Source organism: Anser anser (assembly GCF_964211835.1).
Source record: "Anser anser genome assembly, chromosome: 12".
In the NCBI taxonomy this organism is placed as follows: domain Eukaryota; kingdom Metazoa; phylum Chordata; class Aves; order Anseriformes; family Anatidae; genus Anser; species Anser anser.
Window position 1 is genome coordinate 7,819,656 of NC_139733.1, and position 25,856 is coordinate 7,845,511.

The 25,856-nt window shown below is 50.6% G+C and overlaps 3 protein-coding genes across 6 annotated transcripts in view; 1 reads left to right on the forward strand and 2 right to left on the reverse strand.

The window, feature by feature from the left end:
- Nucleotides 1-718, forward strand: part of RNF123 (ring finger protein 123) — a 50,478-nt gene extending 49,760 nt beyond the window's left edge. For all 3 annotated transcript variants that reach the window (XM_083796026.1, XM_083796025.1, XM_083796027.1), the window contains 2 exons: nt 108-193; nt 277-718. In XM_083796026.1, the coding sequence (XP_083652152.1) occupies nt 108-193; nt 277-376 (186 nt within the window). In that variant the 3' untranslated portion in view covers nt 377-718. The remainder of the gene's footprint in view (nt 1-107; nt 194-276) is intronic.
- Nucleotides 716-2,715, reverse strand: GMPPB (GDP-mannose pyrophosphorylase B; the record flags this gene model as incomplete). Of its 2 annotated transcripts, none has more annotated exons than XM_083796052.1 (7): nt 2,438-2,715; nt 2,312-2,360; nt 1,906-2,207; nt 1,754-1,832; nt 1,543-1,608; nt 1,176-1,358; nt 716-1,002 (listed from the first exon to the last, which is right to left on the reverse strand). In XM_083796052.1, exons 1-7 carry the CDS (start codon nt 2,645-2,647, stop codon nt 716-718), a joined length of 1,176 nt encoding a protein of 391 aa, XP_083652178.1. In that variant the 5' UTR covers nt 2,648-2,715. The 2 variants fall into 2 exon arrangements, with proteins under 2 accessions (XP_083652178.1, XP_083652179.1); XM_083796053.1 differs by having other exon boundaries at nt 809-1,002; nt 1,543-1,670; nt 2,438-2,712.
- Nucleotides 2,716-3,429: 714 nt separating this feature from the next.
- Nucleotides 3,430-11,518, reverse strand: IP6K1 (inositol hexakisphosphate kinase 1; the record flags this gene model as incomplete). The annotated part of the gene is made up of 5 exons (XM_083796050.1): nt 3,430-4,531; nt 5,382-5,557; nt 8,125-8,309; nt 8,810-9,020; nt 11,296-11,518. The coding sequence occupies 5 exons, from the start codon at nt 11,516-11,518 to the stop codon at nt 4,022-4,024; spliced, it is 1,305 nt and encodes a 434-aa protein (XP_083652176.1). The 3' UTR covers nt 3,430-4,021.
- Between the last annotated feature and the right edge of the window lie 14,338 nt (nt 11,519-25,856).

Below are 25,856 nucleotides of genomic sequence, written 5' to 3' on the forward strand. Positions count from 1 at the left end.
CAAGGCAGTTGCCACACTGCTTGGGTGCAGCCATGGCACAGCTGCCATGCAGCTCTGAGGTGCCATGGCTTTTGCCACCGCCAACTGCCTGCTCGCCCCCTCCCCAGCCCACCAGCGAGGAGGACCTCTGCCCCATCTGCTACGCACACCCCATCTCAGCCATCTTCAGGCCCTGCTCCCACAAGTCATGCAAGTGAGTAGCTCCTGCATGCCCATGCCCCCAGCTCCCAGGACCATTAAGGGGCAAAGGGTGCTCACACTTCTCTCCTGTCCCAGAGCCTGCATCAACCAGCACCTGATGAACAACAAGGACTGCTTCTTCTGCAAGGCCACCATCACAGGTGTGGACGACTTCACCAAGCCTGCCAGCTCGTAGCACCCAGCCCCGCACCTCGGGCTCCCCCAGCTGAGCACTGCACACTGGCTTCTCCCTCGGGAACCCCCCTCCCGGGGACAGGCCAGGACCCAGCGCACGGCTGGGTTCTGCAGGGAGAGGCTGGCTCGGGGGGGGCAGACAGCAGGCTCTGGGGCCAGCATCTGCCCTTCTCCTGCCCTGCAGGTCATTCTCAGGGAGGGGAGCCCGAGGCCTCGTCGCCACAGCAGCCCCGCATGCGGTGAGCGGTGTCTGGGCCCTGGGCGCTGTGTGTTTGGGCTCTGTTACTTTGCCCCTGGCTGGGGGCTGACTTGATGAAATGCAGCATTAAATTATTCTTCCTTATGTGGTGCCCTGAGACATGGGGAGGGGAAGCCAGGCCGGCTCTGGCAAGCGACCTGGGTGCTTGGGCTGTGCGCACACGATGCTCAGAGGTAGACAGAAGTATAAATATTTAATCCAGGCAGAGCCGGGAGTGGAGGGCGCACCGGGGGCTGCTACATGATGATGCGTGGCTCCGGTACAGACTCGGTGATGGACTTGTGCGGCAGCACGTTGGCCCCATTGAGGTAGAGCTCGTCGTTGACAATGACGTCCTCGCCCAGCACTGTCACATTCTCCATGCGCACCTGCCCCAGAGAGCCCCGTCACACCTGACCCTGTTCAGGGCACGGTGCCACGCTCCTGCTCCTGCCCGCAGGCACATCCCAGCTGCCCTTCAGCCACAGCCTGGGGTGGCAGGAGGAGACAGGAGGGCAAGACCCCTGATCCCCCCAGGGCCCTGCAGCACCCACGTCCTCACCCACTGCCCCACGGAGCAGCTCCAGCCCACAATGCAGGACTCCAGCCAGGAGTGGGAGCGGATGCGGGCCCCCTCCAGCACTGTGCAGCGCTTGATGCGCACCCCGTCCTCCACCACCACGCCAGCCCCGATCGTCACATTGGGGCCAATGACACAGTTTGCCCCGATCTTGGCGCTGGGGTCCTGGAAGGAAGAAAGGCTGCACCGGGGCTGCGAGGCAGCCACGGCTCTCTGCACGGCCTGCAACGCTGAGCTGGCGTGGGGACGGGAGGGCACAGCTCGAGGGCCACGGTGAGGACAGCAGCAGGAAGCCGGAGCGAGCCTGTGAAGCGTGCCCGGGGCTGGCGTGCTGGGGGCTGGCACTTACCACCAGCACATTCCCTACGACACCGGGCCCCGAGTGCAGCTTCTCGGGGTGCTGAGCCCGCAGCGCCTGCAGGTACATGCACATGCCCGTGAGAAAGTCTTTCGGCTGCCCGATGTCCATCCAGAAGCCTGCAGGGACAGAGCCGTGGTGACGGCCCCCGGCGCGGGGGCAGCGGTGCGGGCGGCACCCCCCTGCCCGGGCAGGGCCTTACCCTGCAGCTCCATGGCGTAGAGCTGCCCCTCCTGCGCCATGGCCGGGAAGATCTCCTTCTCGATGGAGGTGGGGCGCAGCTGCGGGGACGGGGTGCGGGGCTCAGCGGGGGGGTCCCGGCCCCCGGCACCCAGCCCGCGGCCCGGCCCCTACCTGGATGCGCCGCAGGATGCCGGGGCTGAAGATGTAGAGCCCGGCGTTGATCTTGTTGGACACGAAGACGCGCGGCTTCTCCACGAAGCGGCAGATGCGGCCCGTGTCGGCCTCGCTCACCACCACGCCGTACTTGGCCGGCTCCTCCACGCGGGTCACCACCAGCGAGCCCTCCCCGCCGTGCTGCCGGTGGAAGCGGGCCAGGGCGGCGAAGGGGAACTCGCAGATCACGTCGCTGTTGAGCACAAAGAAGGGCTCCCCGCCCTCGGCCAGCAGGTCCCGGGCCAGCGCCAGCGGCCCCGCTGCCCGCCCGTCAGCAGCGGCACGGCGCCGGGACAGCCCAGCCCGCGCCCCGCCCGCGCCCCCGCCCCCGCCCGCAGCCCCCCCCGGCCCCGCCCGGCGCTACCTGTGCCCAGCGGCTCCTTCTCGTGCGACAGCGAGATGCGCAGGCCGAGCTGCGGGCACAGCGGTCAGGGCCGGGCCGCCCCGCCGCGGGCCGTGCGGGCGCCCGGGGGGCCCCCCCCGCCCTTACCCGCTGCTCCTGCTCGCGCATGGCGGCCTCCAGCGCCTCGGACATGTAGCTGACGGCCAGCACCACGCGGCTGACGCCCGCCTGCCGCAGCGCCTCGAGCTGGTGCAGCAGCAGCGCCTTGTTGCAGAACTCCACCAGCGGCTTGGGCCGGCTCAGCGTCAGCGGCCGCAGCCGCGTCCCGAAGCCCCCCACCAGGATCAGCGCCCGCATCCCCGCGCCCGCACCGCGACACGTCAGCGCCGCGCGCCCCGCCGCGTCACCGCCGGGCCCGGGCCGCCCACCGGGAGGCCCCGCCCCCGGCCCCGCCCGCCCCCCGGCCCCCGCCCCGCGCCGCCCGCACAGCCCCGGGGGGGTCCGGCCCCGCCCCGCCCCGCGCACTGAGCACAGACCAGGCAGCGCCGCCCAGGCAGGTGCAGAAACGCCGTCGAACACGGGGGTGGGAACCGGGGGGCAGCACAGAGGGCGGGGGGGCGGCACCAAACGGCGACGCCCTCAGCACGGGGAGCCGCCGGCACAGCGGCAGCTGCCGTCCCAGCACAGCGTTCGTCTGGGGACGCGGCGGCCCCACGGCCCGAGGCTGGCGCAGGCAGGAGCTGAGGGCGAGGGGCAGCGCTCCTCGCCCCGCCGCCGGCCCTGGAGAGGAGGCGGGCGGCAGCCCCGGCGGGCAGCTCCCCCCTCTGCGCCCCCAGAGGGCAGCCTCAGGCCGCAGGCCCCGGCCCCAGGGAGAGCCTCGCCTAGAGCCCGTGGGACCAACGACACACAAGGGGAAGGGGTGAAATGGTCCAAAAAAACCCCGCTGCACGGCTGGGGGCACAGTAACTGCTACAGGTACTATTGCTAGCTCACGAGCTGAGGGGGGGCTTGGGCAGTGGGCGGAGGCAGAGCCCTGTGCCCCTCAGATCAGTCCCAGTGCTGGCAGGAACAAGCCCCGAGCTCAAGCACAGCTCCAGCTGTGCAGCATCTCTTCACCCCCAGCAAGCTCTGCCATGGGCTGCAGTTGGTCATTTTATTTCCACAGTTGGGTTGATTATTCATAGTGCCCAAACAGAAGAAAAAGGCAGCATCAAAAGCCAAGGCCCATCGGCAAAACCCAGGGCAGAGCTAGCGTGCGGAGCAGCATGCCTGCTGTTCCCCCTCACCTGCTGCTGGCTATTACTCCAGCGCCCTTTCCACATAACCTAAGGGAATTTCAAAATGTAGGCTCCTCGGGGGGCTCCCTAGACAGGAGGCTATTCAAAGCCCAGCTCCAACCCCCCCAAGAGCCCTGCGCTCCCCTGCTTTCTCTGCCCCAAGGCCAGGCCCTCGCTCCAGTACACACACAAGGAGCGAAGAACCAGGCCACCCAACACCCCCGTAGGCATCTCTGGAACCTCCTCCAGAAGGCAGAGCTAATGTGGTCAGAACCAGCTGGTCAGCACGAGGCACTCTCTTCCACCCTGCCTCCCCTCAGCTCTTCTATCCAAGTACATTTAAAAAACAATGGAGCAATATAATTGTTTTTAAAATGGAGGTGTCTGCTTTTTCCTGTGCTAGTAGGTGGTCCTGTCGGCTCCAGTCACCAGGACAAGAGGCTGTGGCCCAGGGCTACTGGTTTTCTTCACGCATCTGTTCCATGATGTTGATGAGGCTTTCCAGGCCGAATACATAGCCCATGTCAGGTCCATCATGCACAGTGGGGTCATCACGGAAGCCTTTGAAGGTGCTATGCGCAAAGTCAATCATACGCACATCCACCTTGGGCTGGGCCGAGGAGTCGGGCTCTGTGCTGCCGCCATCCTGAAGGGTCTCCGGGAGGGAGCTGTCCGTTCGCTTCAGGCGCGTCTCTGGCCGGATATCCACAAACGTCCCCGACCTGTTGTCCTTCCCATCGTAAATGATGAGAAGGGAGCTGGAGTAGAAGCGGTAGGAGGCCTGTCTCTCCAAAACCGCTTTCAAGCTTCGGAGTTTGGTGAGGACAGGCTCAAAGAGGTCCTTGCGCAGCTCTACGCCGTTGTGGAGATAGTGGTAGATGGCATTGCGGAAGCCCTCGATGGAAAGACCGCGTCCATAGTATTTATTCCTGCATAAGTAATGCCCTGTGTTCAGCTGATAGACCTAGAACATCAAAGGAAATACACATCAAGTGGGAAGGCCAGGCTAAGGCAACACACAGAGAGCCCAAAGCTGGCCTGTACGGACAGGGCAGAGGGAGCTCACGTCACCACCACACCCAGGAGCGAGCAAACAGCTCTGCAAGCTCCCTGAATCCCGAAGCAGCTCACGTGTGCATGGCCAGGGTGTCCAAGCACTGGGCTGGCACTGGTCCCATGACACCCACAGGTGAGCGTCCCCAAAGCAGCACACCACAACAGACCCCAAGGCTCAAAAAGCTAAGTTTTTTAAAAAGCAGCTCAGACAAATCCTCTGGCAGCGGGAGCCATGTATGTCTTGCCATTAGGATGTGGCATGTGATTAACGCAGGGCCCTCATTGCTTCAGAGTCTGCAGGCAGAGATCTGCATTACAAGATACTTCTGCTGGTGGGGAAAAAGATCAACTCTATTGTGCAACAGAACCAGCAGCAAATCCTTGTGCTCAAGATGTAGCACCAAGAGACGATTTTAAGTCCCAGTACAGTACAGAAGTAAACGTCAGATGATGCTAGGGCAGAAACAACACACCTCCCCCAGGCACTGCAATTCTAGCTTAACGCTAAGCCGGAAGAACAGTTATTTTAGAAAACCCCCATGTTTTCCATGAACACCTCTGGATAAAGCAGGCTACCTTGCAAGAATCCTTTGTCCTAGGTCTAGAAATGAAAACAAAAAGCTCATACCAAACTCTGGTGTACCTACCTGAAGAGGAAGGCTAACTCAGCGCTCAGCAGAAAACACTCACTAGTTAGCAGCTCTAATGGAGCTGGGGAAAGGATGTGCAGCACCCGCTACAGACTTGGGGATTCCTACCTGCATGCCACACACTCGCACACCCAAGGTGGCAGAAGTGCTCTGCTCACACTTCTTCATCTGCCGAGCAGCCTTCTCCTCAGAGGCATCATCTCCGTGCTGTCTGGTCCCCATCTTCAGATCAAGCACACAGGGAAACTTGAAGTGATGCACCACGTTCTCCAGCAAGAGGAACTCTGGGAGAGACGTCAAGGAGAGCTCAACTGTCAGAGACGCTGCTCCCCAGGGCAGCCAGGAAGAGGGACACGGCCTGAGATAGGGTTGGGTGGCAAACAAATAGGAACCGAAGAAGAGAGAGAACAAACTGTTTGGGAAGGTGAAGAAAAAGGACAAAACCCAAGCAGTGGCACATGGGCTTTGGCACCCTGTAGAAGAAGTCAGCCTGGAAAGTGGCCTGCCCAGCACTAAGCAGGGGATCACGTACAGGCACACTGGGCTCAGCAGGAGGAGCCAAGGAGCAGAATGCTAACATCAGGAAAGACACAGCATGCTAGTCAGACCTGGTGATACGTTAAGGGAGAGCTTAGTCTACACGAATCTGCAATTTAACCACACAGATAAAGAACACAATCCCCACGGACCAAGAACTCGAGGCTCAAGTAAGATCCACAGTGCTGTTGTTATCAACCTGACCAGAACAGCAGTGCTAACCAATACACGGGGAAAAACTGGAGAGGCTACAAAGGCAGGAAACAGCAGCAACGGGAACCTTCAATTACCACCACACACAATGGGCAAGCCTTCCAGTAGGGCACAACGCTGAGAACAAGCCTGAGGCAACCACCAGAGCGAAGGAGTCCCAAAGGGGAAAAACAACTCTGGAGGTTGCCCTAAAGAGTAGGTCACGGTTCAACACATTATGCTACAATGGCAACCAGAGCACAGCTAGATTAAACTTGCAAGGAAGTTTAACATTTAGAAAAATCTATCAACAGCAACATTTGATTTGAAAGAGGAACTTCATAAAAATAAGGAAGTGTGTTAAAAAAAGATAGGACAGCTAAAAAGAATTACTTCTCTGCAAGTGATGTGGCCTCTATTTAAAAATACAAGCTGGAGGCTCAAAGCACACATTTGAGAATAGGAAAAGGAAGCCTACGCAGTTAAAATGTAGAAGAATAAAGCTATTAAAAGCGAGGCTGTTTCTAAGCAAGGAAAACAAAAATTGAGCTCCAGCAGGTGAAACAAAAACACAAGTTGGCAAGTTAGAAAAGAAGTACGAGTAGTAATTTGCAAAGGCACAGAAATGAACCTTCTTCTGCCACGTGAAGCAGTTACTCAGACTGCCCGAAGGGTTTATAGTCAAAGCATAAAAGGAGCTGGGGAGCAGGGTGGAAGTAAAAAGGAGAGACCCCCCCAAAAAAAATTAATGTTAATATTTTATTGTGTTTAACAGGGAAGAGCTTTGGGAATTCCCAAGCCAAAATTCTAATTTCAAAGAATTGTCTCAAACTGAAGTGCAAAGAGAAGAGGTTGCACGTCCAACAAAAACTGAAGAGTAACAAATCACCAGAAATGGGCAGTCTCACCCAGAAGCCCTAAACGTCACAAGGCAGAGCTACTTCCCTTATTAAACAGGATGCGTTAACTCATTTAAAGCTGCCTTAGTTCCAGAAGACTAAAGGGAGGCTACTGCAATGCTGACCTGCAGAGATATGGGAACTACAAACTGACAGAAGCGTATCTCACAGCTCAGCGGGATGCTGTACGGAAGAACAGATGCAGATGTGGATAAGTACAATTTATAGGGGAAGATCAGGCACACCTTTTGTGAAAGTAACATCTCAAAAATATCCTGGGATTCTTCAGCAGCTTTGAGAAACACAGACACGAGGTATCAGACCAAATGAAATCTGCATGAGTATCAGGAGACATTTGACAAGATGTCTCAAAGAGGCTGAACAGCAGGTTGAGGACTAAGATGCTGACAGGGTGATTAACTAGTCAGCAAACAAAAGAAAAAAGTCAGGATGCCTGACTGGTCTCAGAGCCCAAGTCACTAGCAGGGTTTTTGTGTGGGGATCTACGCTAGTCAACGAGCAATCCAGAAAAGTGAACGGGATGGCAAATTTGCTCATATACTACGTTACTCGAGGTTGCAAAGATGAGGGGCAGTTATGAAAAATCCCCAGAAGACCTTAGGAGACCGACTTGGCCACTAAACTGGTAGACAAAGTTCTCTGGAGTTGACATGCAAGATGACAAACATAAGGGGGAAAAGATTTTTAGCTTAATGGATGAAGCACTGGGTTTTGAGACAACTGTTACCAGTCAGGAATGGGATGTTGGGGCAACAAAGCAGCATTTACAAGAACGTGTGTTACAAATCATGAGGGAACAGAGACAACATCATTAGGTGCCAGTGGAAATCTCTGGTTCACCAGTATCTTCTGTACCATGTGCAGTTCTGGTCACCATCTCCAGAGGGATACAGTAGAACTGGAAGAGACTCAAGAAAGGTGACAAGGACAATCACAGCTCCTTCCCAAGGAACCGCTGCATAGCCTAGACCTGCATCTGCTGTCAGACCTTGCCCAACATGAAAAACTGTCTAGTTAAGAATGCACAAACTGACTCAAAGGTGGTCCAGAAAGGAAAGAAAACATGGGAACTAGCCAGAAACATGGCTTCTGAGCATCAGTGTCATGCTGACACCAGCGAGGCCTAGCTGCCTCAAGCACTAACGCATCGGCCAGCACAGCAGCAGCAACCTGACGCACTCGGTTCGCTTCCCAAAGGATACTGTAGAGTTTTCGGTCCTTGGACTCTGACCGCATGCGGCTCAGCTGCTGCTTATGACAGCGCAGGCTCCAGGGGTTATAGCTGATCTTTTCAGAGCTCAGACCGCTGTTCCCATCCAGCATCTGGAATGGAACATCTGAGTGGATGTGCATGTCCACCCTGGGACTCCTGGTCTCCTGGATGTTGCTGGTATAAAGACAGAACAAGGTAGCCTGTTAGAATCCGTATCTTCTCCAGATCCTTACAACAGTCATGCAATTCCCTCGCACAGTAGCATCTCCTGTTCCTTCTCCTTCTGCACACTTCACACTATCCAAATCCGCCAGCTCCTTACACAGCAAATCCTCGCTAACATCCCAGGATGTGGACCCATCCTCATTAACCTTGGGTTAACAACCAGATGGACTTAAGAGTGTTTGAATTTGCTTCAGAGGTTTTGGTTCCACATCCAATTAACCTCCCAAGGGTTATACTGCGTCAGAAGCACTTCACTTGGATGAGCTTGTCCTGAACTGGGCACAAGTCCTGGCTGTTTGCAGTGCCACAGTATGCTGGAATAGTAAGTGCAAGACAACCTAGCAACTGTATGGAAGTGTAAAACACCCTAAACAAAAGGGTGACAAAAGCTGAAAGGGTTAAGACATTTTCCACTTGTCACGTTGTGACTAGACCCTCAAAGCTTTTACCTTTCAGTGCTGTCACTGGCCAGGCCAGGTTTTTCCTCCTTGTGCTCAGTGCCGCTGCTTGATCTGTGAAGACTCCGACGCGAGTGCTTGCGTCGTGGCTGGTCCCTCTCTGGCATGTCATCCTGCTCCAAAGCCTCGTTCTCCACGTAAGGATACGCGACCAGATTGATGTAGCCATCGCTGTCTCCCTCAAAACAGACAGATACTACACCTGCCAGAAAGAAGCGACATCAGCGCTGTTTTTCAGGGGAGGAATACACAATCACTAGCATCCACGTGTTCAACAGCACAGAGGAAAACACAGCTCGCAGAGCAGCAAGAGAAATCCAGAGCAATGAAACGAGGTTTAAGATGGCAAAGGGGAGAATCCAAATACTTTTGACACAGCACAAAAAAAACCTCCCAAACAGTGTCCTGCATCACTGCTGGAGCAAACAGCCCCCAACAGCTGTAGCAGCTGTGCTATCCACCCAAAACTGTGCTAGGAGCACATGAGGCTGCTAGCCCTGAGTGCTCACACCCTGCTGAGCTGTGCTAACAGAAATGCAGCTGGAAGGCTGAGGGGCTGTGATCGTTCCCTCTGTTCAGTCCTGCAGCACCCAATAAAACAAGGGATGTCGACAAACTGGAGACATCCAGCAGAGTACACCAAGGTGCTGAGGGGTGCCAAAGCAAAACATGTAAATAGACATTTAGTTAATTTGGGTTAGGTGTATGTCCTGCAGAAGCGTTCCTGCTGTTGACGAGAGCATCTCTGGCCAGGGAGGAGCTGCTCTCAGCTAGAGGAGCTCTGCAGCATCTCAGCTCTGAGGCTCAAGTAGCACCTGCTGCTTGTATCTGAAGTCAGCTAGTCTCACAGAAAATAAAAAGACCTGTGAGGCCCCAGGGCTTCCTAGTGATAAAAACAGGAGGTCCTGGAAGTACCCTACCTCAGCCAGGTGAAGGCAAGCCCATTCATGTGTGTCCTGTCCAATTTTGCCTTCTGTAGACTCCTGAAAAACACCATACTCCGAGAAAAGATACAGATCTTTCATGGCACCAGTTCTGAATATATCTAGCTGACCAGCCATGAAGCAGAACACCTGGCACTTTCAGTTAGCGTTGACATCATCTTAGGGATACCTCCAGCCCTGAAAATGAGGTGATCAACACATCTCCTAACGTGCAACGACAAAATCTTTCATTCTCTTGACACCAGCGTCAAATAGCTGCCAGGAATATCAGATACTATGTGCGCTGAACACAAAGATTCACCACAAAAGTGATGAAACAAGTCTAAGAAGGCTCAGCACAAGTTCAGAGCAGTTCAGGACTCCAGCGTGTCACTACGTAAATGCCCATCCAAGTGCTCTGGCTGCATGGACGTGCTCCTCAAGCTGCCCCTGTGAATGGGCAATTATACAGTAATATCAGTGATCAGACAAGAAACGTCATCCCCGACGCTGTCACTTCGGGGACCAGCAGGAAGCTGCACAGGGCCTCAGATGAAATCCCATACCACGGTGCCTGCCCTCTGCCCTTAGGCAACCAGGAAGTATCGCACTTCAAGACGACAGGCCTCTATCTGGGCTATCAGCTTCGTCGGTTTTAAACTGCTCTCCCAAGGAAAGCCTGACACCACATCGATTCCAGTAACTCCGCAAGTTTCAGCTGGGAGTTCAGCTGGGTCACCAGAGCACCATATGGACCCAGAGCGGCTCAAGGGTCTGTTGGAGAGGGTATCCTTTGTTCACAGTCTGCGTACAGACAGGCAGGTAAGCTGACACTGCTCTGAGACCTTCAGGCTGCAGCCAGATCAAACGGCAAGACCTTGAACAGATGGCGGTCCGAACTGTCTGGGGAGCATGGGCCTTCCGACACCACGCCGAGACAAAGAGGCAGAGGCAACGTGAACACCAAGTCCCCCAGAAGGCTACCAGCCCGCGTTACCGTCCTGAATACAAGCACCTGGCCAAAAGCCTGTCGAGTTCCTGAAAGGTTCAGGTGAGCTGCCTGCCTCCTACAACGACAAAGACACTGGAAAATTCCATTCCTTCAGAGCAGCTGGGGACAAGGCTTCACCTCGGCTCTGGGAAAGGAAGCTGCTGAAGCAGCAAGTGTTTCTGATATGGGTCCATAAAAGAGCTGGGATGAGGAAGTAGTAAATTATAAGACTGGAATGCACGAGTGCTCAGTGTATGACCCAACTTCTTTTGCTCAAGGTCAAGGCAATAACTGACAATTACTTGCTAGTAAAATTACTTTAGATACACATTCATAACCTTAAGCACCAGATTGCAACCGTAACACTTCAGTTTGTCTAGAAGGAGGAGCACATGAAGCCTAGCATGCCAAAAAAAAAAAAGACTTCCTCCTTTCCAAAAAGCTCTTATCAAACTGCTAACCTGCAAAAGGTAAAAGTAACAAATAAGACAAAGAGATAGCAACACGTTGGCAGCTCCAGCAAAATGAGAAGAACTGCACTCTGAAACGAAACCAGGCCTCACCTTTGTACTCAGGTGTGAACTCCTTCATTTCCGGGGGCAGGGATTCATAGAAGCGCTGTTCTCTGGTAATGAGCGGCTTGCAGACAGTGTGGTCATCGTAGCGCATCATGCTGCTGTGGCCGCCCACCTGGTGAATGAAAGGCTCCAGCAGGACCCCCCGGTCTCCGGATCGAGTGGCATTCTTGCCATGCTTGCCCACTTCCATGGTTTGACAAACACACATTGCGTTGGGCACCAGTTGCACTCTTGGAGCATGGGGAGAGCCACATGGGCTGGGAGATGCAGCTCAGCAGCGGTCAGGCAGCCACGGGGCAAAAATCCTGGCTGTCCACTTCCTTATGATGACCTGAAAAAGCAAAGGAGATTCCTGTAAATGGAAGACCACTTGCATTCACTCCTCATCTCCTAGGAAAGTCTCTAGCATTTATTTATATCCACAGCTGCCTCTCTTCCCTTCTTGATTTACTTCCCATTTGCTCCAGCATGCTCCTCACCATCTCTTTAATCTTGTAGGTAAACACACAGACTGGGAGGCAATCTCACACACAGTTTCTCCAAGAGGGTTGACAAAAGACAGGGAAACAAGGAACTCTGAATATTCTGAGCCTCACATCTTTAGAAAATACTACTTCCTTCCTTCAGTTCATTTTATCATTAAGGCAGTGTGGTAACAAAGCGTAAACTGTAAGCTAAAGCGCAAGTAAAGCCAAGCCCACAGCTGTCTGCCAGTAACGATGACAGAGCTAACACAGGCAGAACATCCCAAGAATCTCAATCCCACACCTTGTGCCTCTGCATTTTGAGGATTTAAATGACTAAACTTGTGTTCACTTCCTACCATAACGCCGTTTCCTCTTTTTCATATTCACTTCTCTTCAAGCTCTGACAGGACAGGTTCTCAGAACAAGCATGCCGCGCTCGCTCTGCCATCGTGCACTCGCTGTATGCTAAATGGCTTCCCCTCGGATTCTCTCCTGAGCCCTTCAGGGCAACAACTGTTTCCCGATGCTTCTACCTACTCACGCAGCAGGTCTGGGCTTTCTAGAGGTAGGCAAGAGGGATTTGTTAAATCCAACTGAGAACAGAAGTGCTTTGGAGAAGACAGATGTCTTTAAATGTTTGCCAACTGCCCAGCACAGCCACAGGATAATGGAAAAGTAAAACTATCCAAATTCTCTCCAGATGCTTTGCCCTTTCATAGCTGTCCCTGAGGCTGCTGGGGAAAACTCCACAGGATTTCCCCACAATAGGGAACTATTTGAAGTCTTTGGTATGAGAATGACACGGCAACTTCAGTCCCTGAACTCATCAGATTTCCAGTTTCTTAGCACGGTCACATCCAGGGGCAATAATTAAAGACGGAGGGGTCCTGCAGGCCTGAGCACGGCTCAGGCTGTTCCTCAACCGGCCACGGGATGTCCCTGCAGCCACACAACCCAGCCGGACGGGGCCGTGTCAGGATCACAAAGTTCCCTCCTCTCCCATTCAACAGTGGGAAAGATGCAGCTCAAGAGACCCTGAAACTAAAGGTGCCACTTCGTAACGCGTTTAGCCCAATCTGACCCAAAAGGTCCCAGCGCCAGAATGCTTCTCTCCCCTTGTCAGCACGTTCCCTCGCACTGGATTTTGGGATAACGTGAGCGTACGTTCATTGGAGTTGAATCATCTCACTGATCCAATGGAAAACATTTCCTTTTGCGGTTAGATGACCGCACAGCTACACCCGGCGTAAAGGGAACGATGGGAACATTCAGCTCGCTGGGGTGGGGGCTGGGGAGGAGAAGAAAACATCACACTTCAGAAACGTGGATCTGTCTCTAACCTCACAGAGCCTGACTCATACCACGAAGACAAAAACACGCTGTAGATTTCACTCTTCCCTCTTACTTGCTTTACCAACAAGGCAATTCTAGCAGCAGAGGCTTGCCTATGTGGTGGTGTTGTGTTTAGCTGTTTGATGGCAGTTAATATCCAAGAACAAGCAAGGTGCCAGCACCTGCAACAGATCAGCACTTCGCAGCTGAATGCTTCCCAGACTTGGATCTCCCCATGCTTATTCAGCATCGCCTTGGATTTGGTTTCTTTCATTTTGCCAGTGACTGACGCTGCATTTTCAGTTGTTCCAAGCACGGGACAAGCTTTACTTTACACCTTCCTGTCGTTTAAACTTCAAGGGACGAGGGAGATAAGATTGCTGTGTGATAACGGCAGTTACCGTACCCAGGAGACACGCACGTCACTTCCAGTTCTGGGACCGTTCCCAGCTTACACCGAAATTTGAGAGCGAAGCGTCTCGGGGTCTATTTCACCAGTGACAGCAGGAAGCACCAACATCCGCATCTGAGAGCGGGGAGATTATCGAAGCGCGCTCGTTAACCTCAGGCGGAGGTCACAAATACCGAGGCAGACACACGCGCCCGCCAAGGCCCCGGCAGGCCGCTCTCACGGACAAGAGGCCGCAGGAAGATTTTAGTCACCAGAGCAAGAGATGGAAACCCTCGGCCTACTTCAAGAAAGAAGGCTGCTGAAAGCCAAGCGGCAACTAGGAATATGCTACCCGAATTGTTCTGAGGACAGCAGCAACCCACACCGGGCAGTCCCTCCAGCCTTCTCCACTGCCTAGCCCAGAGATACCTGAGAGATGACTCAAGAGGTCCGAGGGTTCCAGGGAAAGTGAAAATGAGGGCAGGCTGCAGCCCCCAAGAAGTGTCCCAGGCTGGCTGCCAAGTATCCAACCACCCCCAAGAAAAGCACAAAGGGAGGAACCAGGCTTCACGCGTTGCTTTGGGGGCAGCCCTCTGCAGGCAACTGCTCTCTCTTCCACCCGCAGAAGAGCAGTGAGCATGCAGTCAGCAATCCCTGCACATCGGTAAGGGCCACGCAGCAGCGGGGCAGAAAGTAAAGGTATTTCTGCCAGGGGGATACTCTGCATTTCCTCAGAAAAGCACTGAATAGCTTCATCTGTCTCCTCATTAATTCCTTGAGACCTCCAAGGGAATTCATGTCCATGAAGCTGCAGCCCAGGGACACCGGTCTGCTGAGCTGTTAACCCTTCCAGCGAAGGACAGCTCAACACGACGGGTTGCAGGTGTGTAGTCACGGCCATGAGGCAGTGACCAGCACACAGAAAGCCTCCTGTGGCCACGATGCAAGACAAGGAGCTGGGCACCAGGTAAGGAGAGTCCAAACCCCATTACAACTGCTCCGCCTCTTCAACCACAGCCCCTCAAGAAAGCAGAGGGATATCCAGTATTTTCCTGCACACAAGCATAAGAAAAAAATACTTTGTGGCCAGTAGCATTTCACAGACAAAAGTTTAAGAAGAAGCTACCTACAAGGCTTGAAAAAACTGAGATGTTCTATCACGCAGCCTAACGATGTTCTTCAGACTAACTCGGAGCAAAGGGTTATTACTAAACATGGACACTATCCACAAATAAAGACAGAAGAATCCCAGCAGTTTCAAACAACTATAAAGCAAAAAAACTATTTGATGGCCTAAATATTACTCATCCTTCCTCTGTTAAACAAAGGCACTGGTTCAACTATTTTAGCTGGCTCATAAAGTTCAGAGTCCTTCCAACTAGACTGCGATGTTGTGTGTAACCCCCACAACAGCGGGAGGGAGACGAGTTCAGCCAAGCAAGCCTCTTGGTATTGTCCCACGCTGCGACTAGAGGTCAAACAACAGTGGGAGAGCACGGCTGGTTTAGCAGCCCTCCTCTCAGAGACAGGGGAACAGATCACCCACTAGGCTGCACTTGCAGGGGGGGAGGTTCACGAGAAGTTACCGGTGACTGCAAAAGGACACCCCACGTCTGACGTTCCATTATCCTCCCCCCTTAAAATACCCTTTACTGGGAGAGGACTGGCCCTACAATATTTAAGTCTAGATGCGTACCTACTCCAAATCCGAGCTACATGCCTCACGTTTCAAACACTTTGTCTTTAGCAGCACGGGCACAAGAAGCAATAAGCGGCATTTTCTTGTACTGACAAAACCTTTCCAAAGAAAAATCAGAAAGGACAGGTAACTCTGCTCTTCATAACCACGAAGGGGGGTAAAGCCTCAGCTCTTGGTGGCACTGCCCTTCAGCACATGCCACTCCTCAGTAACAAACAGCGCTGTGCTCTCCAAGATCCTGCTGGAGCTCTCAAACATTACTGACCCATGGCTGAGATCTCCATGTCTTAGGAGACCACCACCAGAACGGGGGAAACAGCTAGCAGTAGCTGAGGGAACCAGAGGGAGGGAAAAGCGTCAAGCACATCCCCATGCATACGTGGGTATGGAAGAGCAGGGGCCAGAAAGGACAAGTCTGAGGCAGTTGTTCAGGGTTCCAGTTTTAAGCAATTTCAAACTTCAGGGCAAGACATCAGGTCTTGCAGCAACACACTAGGAAGGGTGTGCCATATCCAACTGACTTAACTCGCATCATGCTCCCAGTGCCAGTCCCCGTCCAGCTACACAAATGTCTGTGCTGATGCAAGGACGGAGACAGCAGGATGATGGCACAGCTCCTGTGAGGTTACAGCTACCAGTAGGTCTGAGGGTATCAGCCCAGGAAAAAGGCAGTGGGAAGAGCAGGGATGGCTTCTTTGATGGTTAACTTCAGGTGACAGAGAAACTAGCCTCAGGAGTCACCGTGCACATGAGAGGTGGTGGCAGAACTTCCCTGTGTTGGGTGCGAGAACTACTACAGACGGCACATCAGGATGCTGATGTTCCCACTCTTCACAAGCGGTCTTGTATGGGAATACTGGCAGTGCTTCATGACTCACCAGTAAAGCTATTTTCTACCAAAATAAAGAGAACAAACGTTTAAAATTGTGATGCATTCCACAACAAGAGAGCTGATTGCATTAAGTACCATTGACTCACGCCTTCATCACAAGCAGCTTGCATATCTGTCTCTCCAACATCACCTTGCTGCGGCTCCTAGGACTGTGGCCAGCCTCAGGACCTGCAGTGCTGAAGAATAAGGGAGGAGCCCAGAGCTGGGCCAAATGCGAGGGATAAATACTGACTTCAGGGTCATACTGACAAGGGTTAAGACTTTCCCTTAACAACTCCAAAGCAGTCAGGAGCAAGGAACAGAAATAAAAAAATACCAGCACACCAGGCAAGAGGACTAGTGCATCTGGCCAGTGGGTGCCTGATGACTGCTTCTTGAGAACTAAAGGTGGTCTTGCTGTCAAAGAGCAGCAGCAGCCACCACCCACGCTGAAAAGCATTGTCTTTTCGAGTGATGCTGGATTGGGTGACCCAACTTTTACAGAAGAAAACCCAGTCTAGGAAGGGACAGCCTCCCACCGTGCTGTGATGCAAGATCAGCTTCCCACAGCACAAAAACTGGCCCACAGGCCTGAGACACGGCAGCTGAAGACTGAGACGACTTCAAGGACCTCTGCGCAGAAGCACAGCCCTCCGAGAACCTGCAGCAACACTCAGGATGTAACCAGAAACATTCACATTCGGCCAGTCTGGCATCCCGGAAGGTACAGTCCTTCCTGGTCTGCTCGAGTGCTTGGTTTTGGATCCTGAGCCTCCCCCGGATCTCGTTCAGTGCTTCAACTACTACCAAATACAGCTCTTTTTGGAGACGCTACCCTCACCCTGGCGAGCACGACTCTACAGATCGAGGCCAGACAGCAGAACACTATAATGACACATAAATCAAGAGCAGAACAAGTTTTAGGGAACATTGTTGCAGAAAGCCAGCTGAGGAAGAGCAGCACTTAACCGTGGGAGTAGTGGGGGATGATCTACCACACTGGAGCACTCAGGCAATGGAGAGGGCAAGAACCGCTCACTCTCAGGTGTGCTCCCCGTGCCACGAGCTCCACAAAAGCACATTCTCTTCACCAAGTTCTCCTGTCAACAGGGCACAAACGCACCAACTGCTGAAGCGCGCGTCAGGAAAGAGCCTCATCTACTTTGAGATGGAGCTTAAGTGAACTTACGGAAAGGACTGCGTGGAAAATAAAACTAAGCTTGCAGAGAGAGTCCTTAGGCATACCCTGTGTTTCTGTCTTCCAGAGCTCTGAATGACAACTATTTGTGCCCTGCTCATATCCCATTAATCACAAAGCTTCATCACTTCTGCCAGTAGCCTGAGAGTCCAAAAATGTTCTTTTTTGCTTCCTGAGAAGGGAGAGGAAGCCAAGCCTTTTCAGCTCCTCCTGAGGTCGAGCTATGCAGTCTTAACTACAGCTGGAATGCCTAAAGCGCTCAGCAAAACAGGTGTACCTAGATCTGGGATTACAGAAGATTATTTTAGCTTCCTTTAATTTAGAGGCCAGATCAGCAGGAACTGCAAAGGTCCTTTTACCGTTACCTACGCATAAAGCACAGCACACATCCAAGGAGGGATGAGGTGCTTGTTAGACCCAAGGTGCAGACAATACTTTTTTCCTCACACTAGCACACTATGGTGATTGCTTCTCTCCCCCCCCTCCAAGAAGCCTTAGCACAGGGCAAAGCATTAGGAAACATCTGTGATAGTTTGCAACATATGGAGCAGGTGCTCTGCAACACTTTGCGAACATCTGTCATGCTGCTGTCTGCAAGCAAGAGTAACCAGAGCGAGGGGTCAGATGGCCTCTTCCAGCTTGTGTTCCTATTTGGCTGGATGCTGGAAAAGGTGGCAGTGCTGCGATGACACCAGGCCTGTGAGCGGGAGAGGACAACAAGTAAGAGGGATGATATCAACTGATTTAATTCCCTTGCTGCTCTTCTTACCAGGCTTCCCCTTCTTCACCGGAGAGACGCAGGCTGCCCGGGGACCTGCCAGCCCTCCTCACTGCCATCCCTGCCGCCGCAGGGGGCAGGCTGGAGGAAGGGGCAGCCCCGGGCAGGTTATCTCCACTCCTTCCTCTCCAGTAGGCAGTGAGGCACGAGAGCAGAGCGAGAGGGAGCTGAGCTGCTGAACCCCGCTGCACCTCGCTGCGAGCGCACCCTGCCTCAGCAGCACAGGGCACCTTCCTGCTCTGTTCTCTGACACCAGCTACGGCCCAACCTCAGGTTCCAGAGCAGCAAGACCCGATCGAATGCGTACCCTAACAAATGGTTGCTTTATCAGTACTGGCCCAGAGCATTTTCTTTGTCTGGTATCAGCTTTGCATTTTATTGGAGATGAGAATGTGACAAATGCTTTCTAGAGAACAGTTTAGGGAAGATCAGTACTTACGAGGCCTTGTCAGTCAGCTTTCTGTGCATTCGTTTCTGCCTTCTCTTCATCTCATTTACAAATACACAGGCTCATTTTAAACTACTCTAATGCAAACACCGCTGCTCAGCACAGCTACTCTGGTGGTCAGACAGTTGCAAAGGAACTTATTTTCAACCATCACAAGCCACAAGAATCGACTTAACCCATCAAGGGAAAAAAGAATAAACAACACTTCTTGAAGGGGCTCGTAGCAGAAAGCTTATCAATGGGGTCAGCAGCAGAAAACTCTGGTCCTTCCATTCACAAACACTCAGTCACATTGATCCCATTAAAGAGGCTTGGCTCAAAAACTAACTTGGAAAGAATTTGCAACTTAACTTCTACTCTGAATAAGCAGAGGGAACAATTTTGTGTCCTGCCTCAAAAAAATCCTATGTTTAAAGTTTTCATTAATGCTGGTAGCAAAGCATTCTTGCTCTTCAGTCACAGACCTTGTCCTCTTCCACAAGAGTAAAGCTTAAATAAACCAGTCACATCCCTAAGGAAGTCCTGAAGGGCTACAGGATCCTCCTGGTAACTCCACCCAGAACCCTCTCCAGTACAGGAAGAGAATGGAATAACTCTGCTGAGTTCAGCACGAAGAGTACGTTCAGAAACAAAGCGCTTTCATGTCAGCTGCAGGTACCAAGTTCCACAGCCTCCACGGCATCAAAAGGTGAGAGCTGAGCAGGTAAACGCACCGCAACAGCCTGCTGACACAACACCACCAAAGCATGAGTCAGTGCTGGCAGTGCTCGTGCTGAACTAGAGGACAAACACCCTGAGCAGCAAACCACTGCTGGCAGAGAATCGAGAGGTGTGAGCTTGCGGTAACACGCACAGAGCTCGGCCAAGTGGGTGGCACTGGGGAGGAGTGCTCCGTGCCAGAGGGGCTGCCCAGTCAAACAGGTAAGAATTCACAGCAAGCAGGGGAGTTCAAAGTCTCAGGTTTGTGCCACGATGGTGAACAGAAATACTGACACCTTGTAAGCAAGCTCGCACCCCACCTTCTCCAGGTTAAAAACCTCCCAGATGCCCCTGGAGGTGTCAAAGCCAGAGCCGAGAAATCAGTTCAGCCTAATCACCTCCAGAGCAACAACTGGCTCCCGAGCTGAAAGATGCTGTCATCGCACACTGCGCAAGCAGCTCTAGAGCTTGACCTCCCACTCACACCTCCACACAGGCTCGACAAGTAGGGATGGCTCCGCATCTTCGGCTGGTGTCCCTCGGGCTGCTAACGAGACAGCTGGAAAGCTGGTGGGAAGATAGGGAAGGATCCTCCCAGCTTGTGCAAGAGCATGAGAAAATTCCAGTGAGGGCACCCAAATCCAGACAAGTGCGGCAGTCAGTTTTCAGACTTCAGGTGGTTGACAGGAACCAAAACTAAACGTTGATTTAATGGTTCTTACCTGCCACACATGGAAAGTAAAGCACAGAGGCTGAAGTGAGGATTCTGCAAGAGGAAAACAGTCAACTCTCCTGACTCGAGCAAGGCACACGTATAAACCACTTTCAGAACTATCTTAGAAGAAATTCTGAGAAAAAAAATGAAATTAGAAGTTAAACAAGAAGTTTCATACACCTGCACTTCATAAACTTAGTTTTTACTTTCAGAACATGTAAAAACATTGAATTGAGGTGAAAAAACTGGGTGTACAGCTAGCTCTCCATCTCCCTCGCTCTGAAATATCAGAGTCAGAAAACATGCAAAGGCTTGATCTGCACAAGCAAAAGGTGCATGTTGATACTTTATTCATCCACCATGTTCTCCCTAGTTTGATAAGACGGCAGATTTTGGGGTGGAGACAACTGCTTGTTTTGGTTTCTCTTTAAAGCGATCCTCTACAATGAGACCAACTCAATCCAAATGCCTGGCTTCAAAAAAAAAAAAGAGAAATGATTTATGTTCAGACTTCTTTTGGCACCAACCGTGACAAATCAGTTTCTAATTCCTCCTTCAGCTATTTCTTCAGAGCATGGTTACACAGACAACCCTTTGACAGCTGTACCAGCACGAACAGCACCCTCCCACTCAACTCCGCTGTGCTGGTAGAACTGCTTGCAGCGAAACAAACCAGGGAACCGATTGAAGTTAAAAATAAACCAGCATTTTGTTTTGTTTTGTTTTTAAGGATCACTTTTCAACCCAGGTCAGATCCACAATCTATTGTGCAGCTGTACAAACAGTTGTATCAGCACAAGGTGCCAGAACTGCTGATAGTTATCCCTGTGCCTAAAGCCAACATTTACATTCCCAGCTCAACTCTTATTTCACAGTTGCTGTAGAACAGGATTACTTACTGAACTGAACACGTAGGGTATTTTATTGCTGCTGTTCGCAACTGCACGGAGGGTCTCTGAGACAAAATGAGGTCACGCTGATGAGTATCCTACAAGTATGGCATGGCTACCAAGTTCCCTTGAGCTGCTGCTTGTCCTAAGTTGTGTGTCATTTTGCAGTCTAAACACTGAAATAAATATAAAAACATGACTAAGAGTCACTGATGCGAACGAACAGCTTTGGGCCAAATTCTGAAACAAAACTCTCATAGAAATTGCCTATTAACTCTCTTGGTGATCTTCCATTCCAAAAAAAACAACCTTCAAGCCTATGTGATGTGCAGATTCCCACTGCTTTGAAGACTGTGACATTCAAGGAGCAGGGAACTGATCTGCAGTTTTACCAATCCTGAACCTGATTTTTGTACTTCCACGTAAGTCAAAGATGGAAAACCCAAATAAGCACTAGGCAATGATGAAGTGCTAGCATGCTTTAGAAAGGACCACAACAGAAAGACTGAAGGCTCTTTCCCCAAATTACCAGCTCAAATACTGCTTGAAACAAAACCAACTGAAAAACTGAAAATACTTCCCATTGGATGGCTGCTTAGCAACCTACTTGAAAGGTCTTCGTTCTCAGTTCTCTGCTTTCAGCTGGTGACAGGTACCCACAGCAGACACATCACAGGGCCATTATGTAAGGCTCTCTCATTGAAGAGACAACACAAAAGAATGAATAACTAAGATTTGACTTCTAGAGCAGGGTATGAGGCATGTTAATGAAACAGCTTCAGGAAACTGAGATTTCTACAGTCCCTGTTGTGTCTGCTCTAGAAGAGAAGAATCAGTCTCTAGGCTGTTCAGCAGCCTCGCTTTGTACAAGATGTCTAATCAATCCATGAGGAGACAGAAAACTAACAAAACCGGTATTTGGCAAATCTTGTTTTGTTCCTTAACACGCATCTCGGTGTATAGCTCCACGATGGCTTAAGTAAAATCCAAGTCAGCACTCTTCAATCCCATCCTCTCTCCTGAGTCAGCAGTGGCACTCACCCGGATCCTGCTCAGAAACTAAGCTGGCAAAAAAAGTTAACCTGAGGAAAAAAATAAATGTTTTTGCCAGCATGGCTTCCTGAACTGGTTTAATGCCAATGCTACTGAAAGGAAAGGGGAGAATCATCCAGCAGAGAGGAAGGCACGCAGAGGAGAAGCAGTGCCAATGTCATTCAGCTTCAACTGTCCTGCAACCACGTGCTCAGAAGTCTCACCGTGACTTTAAAGAGACACATCGCTGCTCCCAACAGAAAGGTCATTCAACACTTTCAACTCTCCCAGCATCTGCTTTCTACCGGCATTCTTGCCAACAGTTAGATTAAGGTCCTGATCTGGTAGGAAACCAGGTGTGCAACACAGAAAACAAAACAAGAAGCTCCTTGTCTAATCCAGCCGGGTCAGCTCTGGCCCAGCCCGACGAGGTCCTAACAAATCTGAACCACATGGTGCAACAGACCCGAGAGCATCAAAACACAGACAGGAAACCGACTAAACATAGGGGAAGAAAGGCTAAAGCTCAACTTCAAGTAACTGTGAAGCTATACTCTTACTCATCGCTGTCTTGCTGTGAAATTTTGTGTAAGTAACGTTTATATAAAAACAAACTTTTGTACAAAAGATTTAAATTGCATATAAGAAAATGAACAGTTAATTCTTCACACTAAGTTCTCACAACACATCATTAATACTCCCGACATCCTATTTCCTCAAAAATAAATCTGATTTATTTGTTGCCAGCATTACTTTCAGAGCAAGAGAGCTACTAAAACATATGTATATAGGTGAGGGTGAGAAACAGCCCGTTGTGTTTAACTAATACATGGCAAACAGCAGCAGCATGTGCAAGCAGCACTGAGGAGCAGAGCCAGGAGAATCAGCGACAGCAACATTATACAAACAACGTTGATTCATGAACAACAAAGAATTCTTAGAAACTGCTGCCTGGGTTATGTCTGTCAGACCCAGAGAGGGGACAGCCTCTCCAGGTACGCTGCAGTGACGCTGAAGGTGACGTGAAGCTGGAACTAGCAATTCATCCCCTACCTCGCCAAAAAGGGGTCTCATGCTGCCAGAAGCACCCCAAAAGCTGCATGCATGTACCTCTCGTCTGCTGGAGACCTCGCACTTCACCGTTTGCTGCACACTGCGGTACCTTAATGCTAGTGACATTGTAGGGTCTTCTCAGAAGAATTTCACTTACTCCTAAGGTATGTTTGATGACTTTAACCTGAAACCGTTTCCACATGACCGACACCTGTTTTAGCTAGCTCTTGGCACTGCTCGTAACACCTACCTCTGGACACAGCCTTGATCAAACAGGGCATTCCTGGAAGACCTAGTTTTACCCCACGGGTAAAATTCAACTTCTGCAGGTCATCTTGCTGCCGTTTAGAGGTCAGTACACTGAAGTCCGGGCAACTTCCATGCAATTCTCTCCTCCAAAATTCAGAGCTAAAGCTGTGTCTCTCTCTTGAATATGCAAGACAGTTTCTAGCACTACTGTAGTTGGACAACCTTGCACAAGAGTTAGGTTTTTTCAAAGAGAACAGCAACGTGTTCATGAGTAAGCACTGACATCTCCATAAATCACTAGAATATAATAAATCATAAAGTAGGAAGTTTATCTTAATAAATTCTTGACTGCTGACACAGTGATCAAACATTGGAAGTATTTATCTTTAAATAGAAAATATTAAAAGATTTTTAAACATTACAAAAATTTAGTAAAGACATCATTTATTTAGGACTGCATTTAGACACCTGACTTTCCCCACAGCTCTCCAACAAGTAAAATATGCACGTGACAAAATAAGGCTAGGGTAAAGCTGCAGTGAGGCTGCACAGCACTAAGCAGAAGCACATGGCTACATGTAGATCAAAGCATGCCCTAAGCATCTCGTGACTAACAGACTAATACCTGCACAGAGCAAGCCTTCGTAACACCGTCACAGAAGGTTATCAATCCATACACACACAGCTGTCTTCTCATAGATGGTCTTTGCTTGTGCAAACCTGAGTTTTTACAAACTGTCAAGACTCTTGCAGGACTCGTTCAGATCTGCTTCCCACTGCTGGGCAATGAAGTATGAAAAAGGGAGAGAAACTGCTCACAAAGAGGTAAAGCTTCACACAGGGCTTGTTTCTCACCCCACAGAAGGTGACCTCTCAAGGTCTCTTTGATTCTCCCCTCCTTTAGGAGGACTACGAATCCTACCCTTGGGAGACCTCTGCTCAGCTACTGGTCTGCCACTGATATTCCACATCAATGCTGCTGATAAGAGCGAAGGGACAAGACACAATAAGGAAGATACTTGAGGAATTCGAGGCCACTGCTTGAAGACAGGACTTTAAATGGAACCTCTAATGTGAGTAGGAAAAGCTACAGCCATCAGTGCTTGGGGGGATGCTGATTTGTGGCTGCCACACACCCAGCTGCAGGTCTGCTAGTGCCTCCACACACACGTGCTAATTCAGCTTATTTCCGCATGCAGGCTGCAGACTACCCTTGGAAGCAGATATTTTAATCAAGGAAAAATTAAAGAGCTTGGAATCATTATATGACAAAAAATAGGGGAAGACTAATGAGTATAGTTCAGAGCTTCCCACAGCTTATGCACAGACTGCACAAACCAAAGGGAATATCTCAGCGAGCACTAAGCCCAGGTATATTTAAATAAGTGGGGAGCAGTAATGCACTGCAAAAAACACACTGGCACCTCAAATGGAAAACCAAGGGATGGACTGAATCAAATTCGGTTCCATAAATCTTTGATTTTCAGAGAGATCAGAAACAAAGAATTTCAGGACAATTTTTGCTCCACCTTCCTTCATTATCTTTTTTTTTTTTTTTTGCAGCTTACAAAAAAACACCGTTTGGACATTTCTGAATGCTGTCTATGCAGCAAGTCCTAGACAATGATCAGGAAATTATTTCCCTATTACCATTAATAGTGCATGGACATGAAGCACTACATGCTGCTGTGCAGGTGAACATAAACAGTTCTGCCTTCACAATGTAATCCAAGTTAAAACATATTATGAATTCTGCAGTTATGAAAAATATATGTTTTCATGAAGAGAAACCTTAATGGGTAGGAACACGTAAGTATACAGCATCGCTGGGAACAGAGATTTATGATGAGAATAAACACTGAAGAGGTAATCTCAATGGCTACAGTCTGTTCTGGTTTGGGACAAATGATTAAAATGTGCTCAGGAATGAGAGAAGCATGTGACAAACACAGCAGAAGAGCTTCTCAGATGCGTCTGTAAGAACACCGAGGTTTTGGCTGTTTTAGACCACACAGCGCAATAGCTAGGGTAAGCCAAGAGTTGTGTGTTTTAACCAATATGTAGAAGCTACACTGCTAACCAAAGAAGCACAAAAGCCATAAGGAAACAAACTTGTGAATAGATGCTACGAAAGTTATAAATGTAGCAGAGCTCAACTGTATTCCTTAAGTAGTTTTGGTAAAATAGGACGACCAACAGCCTTCTAAGAGACCAATAACTGAAAGATAAACATAAGTAGCTTGTGGCAATCTTGGACTTTCATATCTGTTCTCAACTTGAGAATTATGATGCTTTTAAGTGGGAAAAACAACTGATAAAAAATTGCAGTTGCTGCAGATAGTTGATTTCCACAGAAAGTTCCACAACTAGGACGAAACAGAACTTCTAATTGCTATTTTTAATTCTGCACCAACAAAAAAAAAATCAAGACAAATGTTATGTAAGACCATTAACCTCTTTGTTCATAACCGGCACCTTAATTTAGCACACTACCACATTAGATAGCATAATCTGAATTCTTAATGCCAAAGTGCAGCACCAGCTGCAGCGAGGCAGTAACAGCAATAACAGAGAAAGTATCCCAAAGCAAGCACCACCTAATGAATTTCGGAATTACAGTTCCTCAGGCACAAGCAGATATTCCTCAGCCTGTGCAGCCCTAATGAAACAGTACTCTTCCAGGCTGGGAATCCCCAAAAGATTATCAAACGTTCCCTAGCGTTT